Source organism: Podarcis tiliguerta (genome assembly GCF_965153285.1).
Source record: "Podarcis tiliguerta genome assembly, chromosome: 8".
NCBI lineage: Eukaryota > Metazoa > Chordata > Lepidosauria > Squamata > Lacertidae > Podarcis > Podarcis tiliguerta.
The window spans coordinates 77,945,117-77,961,021 of NC_139541.1; the positions used below are offsets into that span (position 1 = coordinate 77,945,117).

The 15,905-nt window shown below is 46.7% G+C and overlaps 1 protein-coding gene across 1 annotated transcript; it reads left to right on the forward strand.

The window, feature by feature from the left end:
- The first annotated feature begins 1,585 nt into the window (after positions 1 to 1,585).
- APOC1 (apolipoprotein C1) lies at positions 1,586 to 8,951 on the forward strand. The gene is made up of 4 exons (XM_083456402.1): positions 1,586 to 1,760; positions 3,846 to 3,923; positions 6,529 to 6,679; positions 8,631 to 8,951. The coding sequence occupies exons 2-4, from the start codon at positions 3,869 to 3,871 to the stop codon at positions 8,704 to 8,706; spliced, it is 282 nt and encodes a 93-aa protein (XP_083312528.1). The 5' UTR covers positions 1,586 to 1,760; positions 3,846 to 3,868; the 3' UTR covers positions 8,707 to 8,951.
- Positions 8,952 to 15,905: the final 6,954 nt, after the last annotated feature.

The window sequence follows — 15,905 nt, forward strand, 5'->3', positions numbered from 1 at the left end:
TAGACCCAGGACGTTCTGCTTGCAAAACATGAGCTCTCTGACTGAGCAAAGGAGCCTCCTTTTTGAGTCTCACCACTCACATCCTATGCATGTTGCTGACCCAAAGAACATGAGAAGAGCTTGCAGGATCAGGCCAATCGATAGCATATCACAGGGGCCACTCAGATACCTGTGGGAAACTTGCAAGCACAAGAGCCCTCTCGCCTCCGGCAGTTTCCAGAAAGATGACTGTCTCCGACTGTGTAGACAGAACATAGCTATCATGTCTAGTAGCCATTGAATAGCCTTAAAGGTAAAGGTAAAGGTACCCCTGCCTGTATGGGCCAGTCTTGCCAGACTCTAGGGTTGTGCGCTCATCTCACTCTAAAGGCCGGGAGCCAGCGCTGTCCACAGACACTTCCGGGTCACGTGGCCAGCGTGACAAGCTGCATCTGGCGAGCCAGCGCAGCACACGGAACGCCATTTACCTTCCCGCTGGTAAGCGGTCCCTATTTATCTACTTGCACCCAGGGGTGCTTTCGAACTGCTAGGTTGGCAGGCGCTGGGACCGAATGACGGGAGCGCACCCCGCCGCGGGGATTCGAACCGCCGACCATGTGATTGGCAAGTCCTAGGCGCTGAGGTTTTACCCACAGCGCCACCCGCGTCCCTATTGAATACCCTTATCTTCCTCGAATTTGTCAGTTCCTCTTTTGTAGCCTTCCAAATTGTGGTTGCCTTGAGGCTACCTCAGAAGGTTAGAGACAGACGGCGACCTTTGAAAATGTAAATTCCAAATCTGAGACCTTCAGGAAGCCCCACAGACTGAGCGTTTTGAGAATCAGGCGCAAGTGCTTCCATGTGCGAACTTAAAAACCGAGGGGAAATATGACTTGAGAGACCATAATCTCTTCTCAGCAGTGGCGCCCGCCCTGTGGAACGCCCTCCCACCAGATGTCAAAGAGAAAAACAACCACCAGACTTTTAGAAGACACCTGAAGGCAGCCCTGTTTAGGGAAGCTTTTAATGTTTGATGCATTACTGTATTTTAATATTTTGTTGGAAGCCGCCCAGAGTGGCTGGGGAAGCCCAGCCAGATGGGCGGGGTATAAATAATAAATTATTATTATTATTATTATTATTCATAGAATCGTAGAGCTGGGAGGAACCCTTTAGGATCATTTACTCCAGCCCCCTGAAATGCAGGAATATGCAGCTATCCCATAGGGGGATCGAACCTGCCACCTTCGTGTTATCAGCACCATGCTCTAAGCAGCTGAGCTATCCTTTAACTGTGCCTCAGGGCTATTTATCCTTCACGAAAGCATCTTAGAGGCAAAACCCTATCCGGGAAGCCTCAAGAAGGGAGGTTGGCCTCTTCTTTCCCCCAGCCTTTTTGCAAACCACTCAGGCAGACCAAAAGTACAAGCAAACCGGGGTGCGTGGAAGGTGGTTCCTTCTCTCTCCCCCACCCCCAACTTCCCAGTGACTTTAAAGTTTGAGGAAATGGGATTGCAAACACACACACACACACACACACACACACACACACTTACTCGCCTTCTTTTCTTACAGCATCCCTGGCTGCGGTTTAAATTCCTGGGAGGGATGGAGCAACCTCCCGGTTGCGGAGGGGAGGAGAAAGAGCAGCAAGGCTCAGGTTGCTGCCCTCCGAGGGGCGGATGTTGGAGGCAGGGTGCTAGGTTTATAGGGAGCAGCTGCAACAGCTGGGAAGGAATTCCCATTTCACCTTGGATTCTCGTCTCCGCTCCCAGCTGCAAGTAAGTGGAAATATAGAAATGGATTCATTTGGCATGTGGGGAAAGGGGAATTCAAACGGGGTGACTAAATTAGAGTCAAGTTATTATTATTATTATTATTATTATTATTATTATTTCAAAATCTAGACGTGGCAGGTTAATGCAGAGCCCCTGGCAATGGCATCTTAAATGAGAAGTGTGCGAAGATGGAGCACTTTCTCTCTCTGAGTGGCCTGCGTCTTTAACAGCGGGAATTTGCTGCACAGAAATTCAGCAGGGGAAGCTGTTGCTTTTGCTGCATCTCCATGCCAGGGAGAGCTTCACCTGTTAAATGACTGCCTGCTGCGTTGCTTCTAAAAAACAACAACAGAGCCTTTTTTTAAATTAAAAAAAATGAAGCAAATCTTAAGAACATGAGACCGAGCAAAATACAGGATTGGGGAGTGGTGCGGGGGCAAACAGACGGGACTATAGACTCAGAAGAGGGGAGCAAGGTTCAGAAAGTTTAGTGGCAGAGGGAGGTGGCAATGAAGTGCAACCCTAAGAGAGCTTTTTGCCTCATTTTCCCAAGATGTCGATTTAGCTTTTGCCACTAACAGAGGGTTGCAATTTTCTAGCTGTAGTAAAGGTAAAGGGACCCCTGACCATTAGGTCCAGTCGTGGCCGACTCTGGGGTTGCAGCGCTCATCTCGCTTTATTGGCCGAGGGAGCCAGCATACAGCTTCCGGGTCATGTGGCCAGCAGGGCTAAGTCCCTTCTGGTGAACCAGAGCAGCGCACGGAAATGCCGTTTACCTTCCCGCCAGAACGGCACCTATTTATCTACTTGCACTGGTGTGCTTTTGAACTGCTAGGTGGGCAGGAGCAGGGACCGAGCAACGGGAGCTCACCCCGTCGCAGGGATTCGAACCACCGACCTTCTGATCGGCTCTGTGGTTTAACCCACAGCGTCACCCGCGTCCCTTCCTAGCCATAGTAGAACACCTGATTTGCATGCATAAAATCCCAGGTTTGACCCACGGCCTCTCTAGGTGGGTCTGGGACGTCTCCAGGCTACAACCCTGGAAAGCAGCTGCCAGCCAGAGTATACAATACTAAACCACTGGTATAAAAGGAACTTCCTGCGTTTTTATGCCTTTAACAGCTGCATGAAGCAGGTGAAGCTTTGAGATGCCCCCTCCCCAAAATCGCTGTCGGAAGTTCTTCTAAACCAAGAGCAGACAGCCATGCAAGCGACTCAAATTTATTATGAGTCATCTAACATGGCTGCATTGACCCCTGCCTTTCCTCCTTCCTTAATGGAGAGTTCATGCCATCGTGAGTTTCATACCAGGCAGAAATTCAGCCGGTGAAGGATCCTACCATAACTGTGTTGCTATGCTGGGGGGAAGCTTTGCCTGTCAGCTGGCGAGCTGTGAAACGCACCGGTGCCTTTTCAGGTGACAGATGGCAATTGTCTGTCGCCGTTCTTCAAAAGAGGAGGCAGAACATCATTCCATTTCTGGGTGGAGGTGGGGATTCAGAGGTGGAACGGGAGGGCAGTGAAGGAGCACATGGAAAGAGAAAGAAGCCATTTGCAGCGTTGTTGAGAATTTTACAACGTTTATTGAACCTGGTAAAGGTGCGGAAGATTTCTGCCTCAAGGGTTGCCAACTCTCTCTTCTTTTAAACCACTCCCTGCCCCTGCACCTCTTACGGTGCTTCCAGGCTGTTGCTAGTTCTGGGTAGGGTTTGATCACGTACCAGCAAACTCAGGCTGCACAGTTGAAGTTAATCTCGTGCAACAAACCCACATCTCAAAACTGGACTTCTTGCTGGAAGGAAAGTAATGGGGAAAGCCCTGGGAAGCGTGAGGTGATATAGCTGGCTGGATGCAGTGTCATCTGACCTCCCTGCAGGCAAATCAGAATGAACGTTCAATGAACAGCTGATGGCATCGAAGCTCCACACAAATTTTGTGAGAACAGGTCAGGATTTCTTAGTCATGTGGAGGAAACCTTATGCACAGTCATCATGCAGCACATGAGCGTTTCAACACCATTGACACCGTTATTAACCAGCTCCACCTATATATGCCCTTGTTTTCTTCCTTCCTTTTTTCCTCCAGGAACTCTAAGACCCTCCAACACCATGCAGCTTGCAGTTTCCGTTGCAGTGGTCCTCATGGCTTTGTTTGCTGTGACAGGTAGGAGCCGAAAACCTTTTCTTAGCTCATTATGCAGCGCCACCAATGCGACTGGAACAGGCTAGACCGCATCTATTCCCTTCCACTGGCTAATTTGGAAACTCTAGTTACGCAGGTTTGGCAAAGGATGCTTTCCACACCTTCCTGCTCCCGGACACACACACCCCGGGCCCAAAATAAGCCCCTCCCTCTGACAGCTCTTCCCATTTGACATGTCTGTACAGATCCTATCACTGCAGCTGGACAACATATTTTTTTCTCTCTCATATGAAAGCACCAACACTTCTTTTTCCTGGCCAGAGAAAATTTGGCTTCCCATCAGTGCCGGGTTTGGATCTGCAGCTGGCCAAGTTTGTGGGCAGAATCTGCGTTGGGCATTGATGTTCAGTGGGTGTGAGGTTTGGAAGCAACAGAGGCTTAAAAATAAGAGGGGGAGGCGGGCTGGACGTGATCTGGAGAGTGTTAACAAAAGTCACTTATATAATGAGAAAAGACTTGGTAAAACTTTACTGAGGAAAACAGAACAAAACACTGTATAATTTGAGGAGAAAGAACTAGAGAGCGGATTATTTTTTTGTGTTTCTTAATTCAGGCCTTGTGCAGGGCAGGAAGACACTCAGCCGAACATACAGAGAAAAGCTCCTCCAGAACTTCACAGCCAATCACAGCATGTGCTATCTCAGCAAAGAGCATGCCACTATGTTTAGTTGCTAAGCAACACCTCCACCAGTTCCTTTTTTGGCTTGCTTGCTAGCGTCAGAATTAACCCTTAAGTCGCAAACTGAACGATCCCCTCTGTAGCACGTATCTAACAGATAGCAGGAGGAACCTTAGAGATCGCCGGTTTAAAGAAATCAAAATCAAAACGATTTCCCATTTTGGAGTTTTGGGGTGTGCGCTTTATGAGAGGAATCCTGTTTGTTTCATGAATCAAAACACATGGGCTGCAATCCAACCTCCCCCTTATGCTCGACTGTCGTGGGTTTAGAAAGAGCAGAGGGGTCCCCAGTCTCACTTCTCTATGTTTCTGGGGCACCACCCTGTCTTTGCTCCATCCCAGCTTCCACTCTGGCTGAGCACAGAAGAGCAGCTCTTCCAGGCTCCTTTAGCTGGTACCTCTCGCCTCAAATCTAGAATGCAGAGCCATAACCAGGTAGACTGCCCCACCTGCTGGATGCTCTTCCAGAGGAGAAAACTAGACCACAGAGGTAGCAGCCATAGCACACCACTTTGCTTTGGGGTAATACAGCAGCCCCATGGCCCAACACCAAAGGCTTAATAGTTGATACCTTAACCCTGGTTAAGAGTTTGGGAGAGGTCAGGCTCCGCCTCTTGTCTCCTTCTCAGCACTTTGACATGAACCAGCCTCCCTTCCCTTGTCAGCCTTAACCATGGTTAAGCTTTACATCTGCACTGGCTGTAACCAAGGTTGGGCTTCCTAGCGCTAGGTGTTATCTCAGTCGATTGCATGTTCTGTCTCTCCTCCCTCCCTCCCCCCCTTCCTTGTGGTTATTTTCCATGTTTACCCACATCAAATGCAGGGGTCCATCCCCCAATCTGTGCATCCTAAAAAGAAATAGAGGAGGCATCTCTCTTTAACGCTACGGTGGCTCAGAGTTGTAGGTGCACATGTGTGTTTTGCTGGTATAGAAGCAATTGCTTCACCCACATAGTCCAGCTTGCCTTTTTATATTTCTGTTTTGTCCTTTACATTCCCCTTTCCCTTTGCTTATTGTTCCCAAAGGTCATGGATTTTAAGTGGCTTTTGAACTAGGGCATGGAAATTAAAATTTGTGTTTTTTACTATGTGGGCAGGATACGTTCTTCCTTACGTTTTAATTTAGGTACCTTTATGCATCCTTTTTGGGGGGGGGATCTGGCTTTCATTATTAAGCAAAAAAGGGAAAAGTTCAATTGGCTGTAATTTGTATTTTACGTCAGACTTCTTCATAATAGGTTGGAGTCATATAACTGGAAATATATGAATATTTTGTCTGATAGCTGACTGTGTAAGTGGCACGAGAGAGTTCAATCTCTCTGTTATCACCTCTTCAGCCATTAGGAAGGTTCGAGATACTATAGCACTGGCGAGAATCAAAATTTATATGGAAATTGTTGAAAGTTAAGAACATGAATACTAGCAATATATCACAGCTTCTATAGCCTACATATAGTAGGGGTATTAAAAATGAGAGTCGGCATGGCAATCCATAGTTAAAAGCAGAAGTTGGCAAATGTGTCCTCTTTTTTTGCTCTTCAAAATATGGCAGCCCTAACTAACCGAGGTTAGTTTTTAGCTAGGTTTGCATACCCTGGTTCAATTGAAACTTGGTTCAACCGTGCAAGGTTGAAACCACGCTAGCTAATTACACGTAAGATGTGATTGTGCCAGGTTAGCTTTTGGCAGTTTTGCATAACCTTGGTTCACTTGAATCATTCATGTCGTTGCAACACAAGGATGTGTTTAGGGCCAATCAGAGAACCAGAGAACAGCAGGAGGAAGGAGGGGAGTCGGGGCATATTGCAAAACCAGATATGTTTAGTTTCCAAGCTGTGCAATCCATTTCTCACTGCCTTCGCTGCTGTTCTCTTTGCTTTCTCTAAGCCTCCACTGAGGTTGAGCCGACAGAGCCCTCCCTGTCTCAAAGGTTCGAGAACTTCCAGCGCAATGTTCAGACTTTTATTGACAACGCTGGAGAGAAGACCAAAACAGCTTTCCAGGAGTTCCACAACAGTGAGCCGATCACCAAAGCCAGGTGAATTTCCGGTGGCTTCCTTGCAAGGCCTGAAACCCAGGGCTGTGTACGCACGGAATTCTCCCAGTCCAAAAAAAGAATTCTGGGCATTGCAGTTTGTTAATGGTTGCTGGGAATTCTAACTTTGTAAGGGACAAACTACAGTGCCCAGAATTCTTTGAGGGAAAGGGTGTGTGTCAAATGTGCCTCAGAGCCATAGTGTGGACAAAACTTGGGGGGGGGGGCAACTGCTGAAGCAGACACATGAAGCAGACAGAGTTTTGTGCGCCACGGAACCTGCCCTGAGCCTCCTAGCCTAGCAAAATATCTCACCTAACTACTTGAATAGAGAGCCAGTGTGGTGTAGTGGTTAAGAGCGGTGGACTTGTAATCTGATGAACTGGGTTCGCTTCCCCGCTCCTCCACATGCAGCTGCTGGGTGACCTTGGGCCAGTCACACTTCTTTGAAGTCTCTCAGCCCCACTCACCTCACAGAGTGTTTGTTGTGGGGGAGGAAGGGAAAGGAGAATGTTAGCCGCTTTGAGACTCCTTCGGGTAGTGATAAAGCGGGATATCAAATCCAAACTCTTCTACTTAGAAAGTGGGATGGCATAAAAAGAAGCTCCAACAACAACAAAGTCATGCTCCTTGATGAATCTGAATTATGCCTTTTCACCAATTCTCATTAAGGCCCAGAAGGAACCCGAAAGCTCCTGTGGGTTGTAGCTTAGTGGCTCTGCATGCAGAAGTTTTGACACCTAGCATTTCCAGAGAAAGGCTAGGAATGGCCACTGTCTGAAGCCCCGAAGAACCTCTGCCAGTCTGAGTAGACCATATTGAGCTAGATAGACCAAGATTCAGACTACATATAAGGCGGGTTCTTATATTTCCTCTCTCAGAGTGCAGAGTTGGGCTCCAACTAGATTACGGCTAGATTGGCTAGAAGGCATCATGCCCTGCATTTCTGCGGGGGGCGGGGGGTTGCAAAGGAAAAGGGGCCACAGTGGTAGCAAGGATCTGCAGAGAGCAACATCTTTCCCCAATCTCGATGGGTATTCAAGAGAAACAACAGTTCCTCCAGCCACCAGTAGGTGGAGAGAGTGGAGCGGGACAGAACGCAGAAGGGCGAAAAAGCTCTCTCCACAGTCACTGCCCCTTTGATATCGCAGCTAGAAATTCATTTTAGACACTCTTGGGGACCGGTTGCGCTCCCCGTCGGGCCCCCTTGCCCCCAGAATGCCTCCCCCTGAAGAAGGACCTTGCAAGGTAGAGAAGGGGGCAAGGCAGATTTCAGGAGGCTGCTGCCGCCGCCATTGCATTATTGAAATCATTGAAATACTTTATTGTCACTTGTACAACTTGTATACAGTGAGATTACACAAGCACCCCCCACTCAGCTCTTAGTCTTAATTCCCCTCGTTTACTGACGCACACCCACCAAACCCAAAAGTCAGTTGCCCTGTTGTTATCTTTTCATTCAGCAGCCTAACAGCCCACGGATAGAAGCTGTTCTTTACCCTGTTGGTGCGACTAATCATGCTTCTATATCTTCTGCCCGAGGGCAGGAGATCAAGGAAGTGCCGGCCAGGGTGTGAATCATCCCTGAGAATTTTCCTCACTCTCCTGAGGCAACCTTTTTCCGCTGTTTCATCCAGCGGATTCATGGGACAGCCCATAATATCTTGTGCTGTATTCACCACCCTCTGTAGGCACGTCCTATCAGTTGGTGTCAAACCAGCGTACCACACCGTGATGCTGTATGAAAGGCCAGGGTGTGAATCATCCCTGAGAATTTTCCTCATTTATTTTCCTCATTAGAGGGGGCAAACTGTTTAACAGCCAATTGGGGGAAGGAGGAGAGGAGGAGGGGTAGCGTGGGGGGTGGGAGGGGGGATGGTGCCCACCTCGATCAAGTGCCGTGTCTTGCACAGACCCTGGCATGGCTCCTTCACTGTTGCCTTCCCGTTGGCAGGAACTGGCTCTCTGAAAGATTCCAGCAGGTGAAGGACAAAGTCAAGGCGACATTTTCCAGCGATGGATCTGCCTGAATCTACCCCTTCCCCCACCATCGCACACCTCTGATTAGAAGGGAGATCTGCATGTGACTCTCTACCACCAGCAGGTTGCAGTGGAGGATCATCTATTTATCTCCAGGTCCAGGAAAATCTGGGAGGAGGAGGCAGGGCTGCATGGCTATACCTCTCCTCGGCTCCTCCATTTTCTATTTTTTTGTTATGCATTTATTGGAATCATTTATTACCCTCAAATAAACAGGAGATTCCTCGCTCTGTAATCTCGATTGTTATTGCAATGGTTATCTGTTTATTGATTAGGTTTTCTTCCAAAGGTTTCATCACGGGGCAGGAAGAATTGTGATTTGGGTTCCTTCCCAAGTCCTCAAACAATTTCCTGAAGTTGTCCCACCAGCAAAACTATTTCTTCCTCTCTTCTCCCCTCCCGCAAGGTATTTCATGTGCGTTCAAATTTTCACACGGTCAGACTCCGAAGTTGTTTGAGCTTCAAAGGATATGCCCCATCCTCTTCTCTCACAAAAGTCGGAGGAGTGAATTTGCAAAGAAAATTGCATCTGAGACCGTGTGTGCATGTATGCTAGAGAAACAGAGTGAGGTTGGACTAACTGTTTTAAGTTGGAAAAAGTACAAAATCCAGTCTTTTCCCCAGATCCCTGAAACAGAGATGGGAGAGAAATTTGATTCAGTTTGCATTTAAAAGTGAACTTGCCTAATTCACACTTTGCAAAACAATACATAGAACCATAGACTCATCTAGCCAACCCCTGTAGATGCAGGAATGAACCGAAACACAACCATCCCTCAAAATGCACATTTCTTTGAACTTTGTTGTTGTGTTAGGAATTCCCTGGTGCATCCAAGCAAGGGTGGAAGACACAGCTTTGATTTCAATCCGCTTCCTCTGCAGAGGGGAAAATGCTCTGCTTTTAATTTTTCCTTCTGCAGAGACTGCAAAGGGTTTCCCATTAATCGCAATCCTAATCAAGAGCTAACCTCTTCTGAAGGTGCACTCCTAATGCCAAGCATCTTCAAAGAAGGTTGCTGCAACTGCCAATCACCTGGTCGTCACTTAGAGCAACCTGCTCCTGAACTCAGGTCTGTGAATATGCATTAGACCTTTAAAGCACATTTGCTGAGAATTGTAACCCTGTGAGGAGTAAACTACTGCACCCACAATTCTTTGAGGCAAAGAATGTACTTTCAGTGTGTTTGAAGTCTACTATGTACACAGCCTCAAATAGGTGTCATTTGCTTGATGTCATTGTGACATCAGGTGATGGACAGGTGAATAGTCCCCATCCACTTTTCCAAGTTGGACTTTGGAGGGTGGTGGGCTTAGATTGTTGGATCAATCCATCAACCTCTGATGGATGATTTAGAACAGGCACCCCCAACTCAGCCCTCCAGATGTTTTGGGACTACAACTCCCATCATCCCTAGCTAACAGGACCAGTGGTCAGGAATGGTGGGAATTGTAGTCCCAAAACAGCTGGAGGGCCGAGTTTGGGGATGCCTGATTTAGAAGAATTGGGTCTGGCATCACTTTCGCTGTGCGTATGTGCCAATATCCATCTTCGTGGTTGAAGGTACACACAATAGGCAATAAAAACAAAAAACGCCATAAAGATTCGGTCAAGTGTAGAGGTTTACTTGACAGGCACAAAATGCATATCGGTAGCAAATATATACAGACATTCACCACTGCCATGGTCAAGGCAGGCTTAGACTTCAACAAGTCCAAGTTTCTCTCCTCTGCTTCTCTCTCTGCAAGACACAAGTGAGAGACTCTCAACAAGTTACACAAAACCATTGTTATCAGTACTTCCTGTCACACTGCACTTATCCAAAGAGCAGTTCCCACAGAAAATGTCCTTGCATAGACAAAACAATCTCAGCCTTCTGCTGCTTCTTGAATCTTCTTCTCCGTTCTTCTCTGTTTCTGAAACAAATGATTTTCACACACAGAGAGAGAATATCCGACATGGATACCGTATTTTTCGCTCACTCCATAAGACACACTTTTTTCTTCCTAAAAAGTAAGGGGAAATGTCAGTGCATCTTATGGAGTGAATGTGTGGTCCCTGGAGCCGAATTGCCCAGGGGAGAAAAGCAGATCATGCTTTTTTTTTTTTGAAAGAGGGAAGTGGGTGTTGAAACAAAGCCGCTAATCGGCAAGCAATCAGGGAGGGAGATAAGGGATGCTACCAATAAAGGAGGCTGCCTGGGAGGGGGGAGGTAAAGACAGCAAACTTGCAAGGAGAGGAGACAGGAAGACTAAAGCAATGAGGAGAGAAATTAGAAGAAAAGGAGGAGCAAAAAACTGCTCCAGCTAAGGAAAAGACACTAAGGCAAACAAGAGGGAAGGGAGTGTTGAAAGGAAGCAGCTGATTGGTGCTAGAGATAAAGGAGGCTGCCTGGGAGGGGGGAGGTAAAAGCCCATGGATCCTCAGGATTTTTGCATTGGGTCACCCCAAATCCACTATCAGATCACATAGCATGTCCATCGCTATAGCCTGCATCAAAAAAACCACGCATCCATTGTTGCTTTGGGCCACAATGGCACAAAAATGTGGTTACAAAGCACGGATCCACATGGATTCTCAGGATTTTTGCATTGGGATACCCCAAACTCACCATCAAATCACATGTCTGTGGCCACAGCATGAACCACAAAAATCATACATCCACTGTTTCATTCAGAATTTTATTTTCTTGTTTCCTCCTCTAAAAACTAGGTGCATCTTATGGTCAGGTGCATCTTGTGGAGCTAGGTTAGCAGGAGCAGGGACCGAGCAACGGGAGCTCACCCCGTCGCAGGGATTCGAACCGCTGACCTTCTGATCGGCAAGCCCTAGGCTTTGGGGTTTAGACCACAGCGCCACCTCAGGCATAGACCTTTTTTAAGGTGGTGAGGCTGCAGCAGAGGTTCCATCTCAAGTTATTTTGTGCTGTCGCCGCATTGAACACCCCAAAGCATCTCCTCTCCGCTGTAGAAAGGACAACACAATTTTTATCTCCATAGCAGGAGAGAGGGAAGGACGTGTGAGGGGATTGGTGGGTGCAGAGTGGGTGTGTGTCTGTGTGTATGTACTGATGAGCACCATCAGTACCAAACCAAACTCGTTTCTCACTCTCCTTTGCATTGCAAAGTTTATGGGGCTGTCACCTTGATCTTGGAATAAAAGTCTTTTCAACGCTCTTCAAGCCCGCATGGAATCAGGGCAACCGTCTGCTCCCCTTCTGGGTGGAAAGGGGAGATTCAGAAAAAGGGAAATGAGTAAATAACACAGACAAGCGATCGCCCACAACTGGAAGGTTGCCAACTTCTTCTTTTCTTTTTTGAAACAAAAGCTGCAGCTACAGGAATCAGGGGAAGTTCATAGTTCCCTTAACGCTGAGTGATGTTGTAAACAAAAATTGGCCTTTTCCCTTATGGGGTATCCAAGAGCCCATATAGAGACCTTACATAGGTTCCCTATTGGTAGGAGAGAACAACAGAGGCCAACCAGAGAATATTGAGAAGCAAAGCAGCTAGTAAGCTTGATCTTTATTGAACTGTTGCAACAGGGTGCTCCCCACACCCGCAGGAGAGGAGGAGGGAGACCCAGAAAAATGGCCGCAAGGCCTTATAAAGACTTTTGAAATTGCCACCCTGTAGATCAAGACCACCCCCAGAAACATCATGCATAAATCACAGAAGGGGTGTAACCTAAGACCACCCCTCAGATACATCACACCTACATCACAGAAAAGGCGGTCTAAACAGAAATTTGAATGTTGTTTTTCTCCTGTCCTTGTTTATCTCCTGTCTGGCAGGTTACTTGATTGGATTGCCTGGGGAGCCTGGCTAATCTTTTGTAATGATAAATACTTAGTTCCTGGGCCATGTCACAGGCTCACACCCTATTCAAACACAGACATACCCTTAAGACAGGATTTGTGAAGGAAAAGACAATGGGGAGGCTTTTCCATTTTCCTTTGACCTTGCAGAGAAAACATTTGCTCAGTTTAGGAATCAAAATGGCTTCAGGTCGGTCTTCCTGTGCTGATCTATGTACGTGCGGTTATGAACATTGCCATATATCTAAGACCTCAAAATTCCTATGACAGTGAAAAGCTACATTTGCTCATGTCTCGATATCAAACTGCTGTCTAAAGCAGGGGGCTTAAATAGCTTTTCTTCTTCCTGGTCGGCTGGCAACCTTATAATAACAATAGCAATAAAATCTGAGAACAGTTGTTAATATCTGAAAAAGAAATGTGTCTGGGCTGCCTGGAAGCCACATTGCTTGGAGGAGAAAGTTTTCCCCCCTAATCCCTGAAATGTGTCGCTCCCTAGAAAAGCATATTATGGCCTTTGTCAGCCTGGTGCCTTCCAGATGTTTTGGACTACAACTCCCATCAGCCCCAGCACATCTGGAAGGCATCAGGTTGACAAAGTGGCATACTGGATGCTCTCAAGCAGCCCCTGTTGTTATACTCCCATCACATGTTCCAGGGTTGATTGATAGTGCTCAGAAAGGAGTATTTACCAGGAAGCCACACTGATGGATCTTAGTTATAAACCAGCAGTGTCTTCTCCTCCCCCCCAAGCCAAGTCCCCCGCTTGGTGCCTAGAGATTTCCTCTGCTTGTGAGAGGTGGGGGGTGGGGTGGTTTTTTTGAAGCTCCTCCAGAATAAAGTTGGTTGATCAGTGACCGGGCACAAACATTGCACAAGGCCTAAGCAAACTGTCCTTGTCTCCCCAAGCTCTGCCTGCTCATCACTTTGCATCCTTGAATAAACAGCCCTTTGGACTTGCAGCCTACCGGGCCTTGCCCATTGCAGGTGGAGGCGCCTCAAAGAAAGGTCCAGCCCAGGGCTGGGATGGAGACATCACCGGGCACAGACTGGCCGGGTGTGGCGGGTTAGGGGCAAAGGCCTTGTTCCACTGCTTCTGGTGCAGTCAGTGCGTTCACACAACTACTTTCCACGCTGTGTATGGACGCTCGGGTTGCAAACGTGATCTGTGCGGGAAGCATGTTCGCAACCCGCAGCGGCGCGTCTGCGCATGCACGGGTTGTGATTCAGTGCTTCTGCGCATGCGCAAAGTGCAATTTCGCGCTTCTGCACATGCGCGACCCCCGGAACCCGGAAGTAACCCGTTCCGATACCTCCGGGTTTCGGCAGCTCTGTAACCTGAAAAAGCGCAACCTGAAGCGTCTGTAACCCGAGGAATGACTGTCACAGAGAGAGAAAAATTATGCACAACCTGCATCTATGTGGAATTTTTCCAGGGAGGACCCTGTGTTGTATTCAGGCATAGTTAACACTTTGCTGCTGCGGACAGAATCATGGAATCATAGAGTTACAAGGGACCTCAAGGGTCAACTAGTTCAAACTCAAGTACAGTGGTACCTCGGGTTACATACACTTCAGGTTACATACGCTTCAGGTTACAGACTCCGCTAACCCAGAAATAATACCTCGGGTTAAGAACTTTGCTTCAGGATGAGAACAGAGATCGTGCTCCGGTGGCGCGGCAGCAGCAGGAGGCCCCATTAGCTAAAGTGGTGCTTCAGGTTAAGAACAGTTTCAGGTTAAGAACGGACCTCTGGAACGAATTAAGTACTTAACCCGAGGTACCACTGTACTGCGTCTCATGCTCTACTGACTGAGATATCCACCAGGGCAAAAGCCCAATTCCTCATTCAGAATCATCCCACTGGACTAATAATAATAATAATAATAATAATAATAATAATAATAATTTATTATTCTGGTTTCCCCAGACACTCTGGACGGCTTCCATCTTATCTCAACACCAAGGCAGCCATGTTCAGTGCCCATCAGAGCCAATGCCTTCGCTGTTCCATCTGAAATCACTACAAATTGTTGTGGACCAGCCCACAAGCGAGGTCCCAATTAAAGAAGAACGCCAACTTAAACTGATGGAATATGTGCAGCTTGCAGACCTAAAATATAGAATAAGAGAACAAGAAAAACATATGTTTAAAGAAGATTGGAAAACGTTTATTGAATATATGAGGGGGAATTGTGTACACTTGAAAACATTGGCAGCATTAAGATAAATTCAGCAGTGTAAATAAGTTTTTATGGATGTAATAATGGAATACTGAATGGTTTAGTTTGTGTAAAATATGGCAGAGGTTTATGTCATGTAAAACGAACCATGGAAAGAGAAGAATGGAAGTCGTTGATATTTTAAGGTTATTTAAATGAATACTCTAAATTTATAAAACAGAAAACTTAAACACACACACACACACATGTTTGTGTGAAGTTTGTTGTGGACTGAAGGGAGGAAGAGAGGCGTGCAGGCGAGGGCAACCTCAGGGCCTGCTCTTGTGAGGCCATGTTCCCATCGTCGCTCACAAGACATTAGTCACGATGCATGACAATCCTGTAGTTTCTTGACAAATCCTGTTGTTCAATGTGGGCTTTCCCCTCAAACCAGCTTCAATCCCATTAGAAAACCGGAAGCAGTAATGTGAACATACCCAACCCCCCTCAACTGTCCTGTAAAAACTGTGACATTCCGTTTTTTTTCCTAGCGAGAACATGGCGGCCATTTTGGGCACACCATAGTTCCCCCTTCCATGTGGCCATAATCTTGGAGGGGAACCATGACATGAGAGATCACAGCGCCCAAAATGACCACTGTGCTCTCAGGAGAAACAAATGGAAAGATGGCATCCCAGAATATAGGGTTCCAGTTTTTCCCTTTGACACGTTTTCCCTCAAATGACGCGAGTTTCTCCCTCTGGTGAAAATTTTTGTCCATGCTGAGCATTTGCTACCCAAAGAAGGGCGACTTTGTCACCAATGAGTTTCTCCACCATCATGAGAAAACCCCTTAATCCCGTTTTTTATTTTAATTTATTCTTTGGCAGATTTACAAAAAGAGAAACACACACCAATAAATAAATTTAAGAAAGGGGCAGAATTAGATGCAGACGCACAAAGCATCTTTTTTACTGTTCAATTTTTTTAAAATTAATTTTCCAAATTTATAACCAATACAACACAACACAAAAAACCAAACATATAAAAAGAAAAACAAACAAACATATAGAATTTGCGATCAGAAAGAGGAGAAACATCAAGAAGATTGGAAGAAATTTAAGGAATATCTAGCTAAATATTATAATATAACATAAGTGGAAATACTTGCAAGTATCAAATTGGTTTAGGATTAAAGTATGTTGAATTGT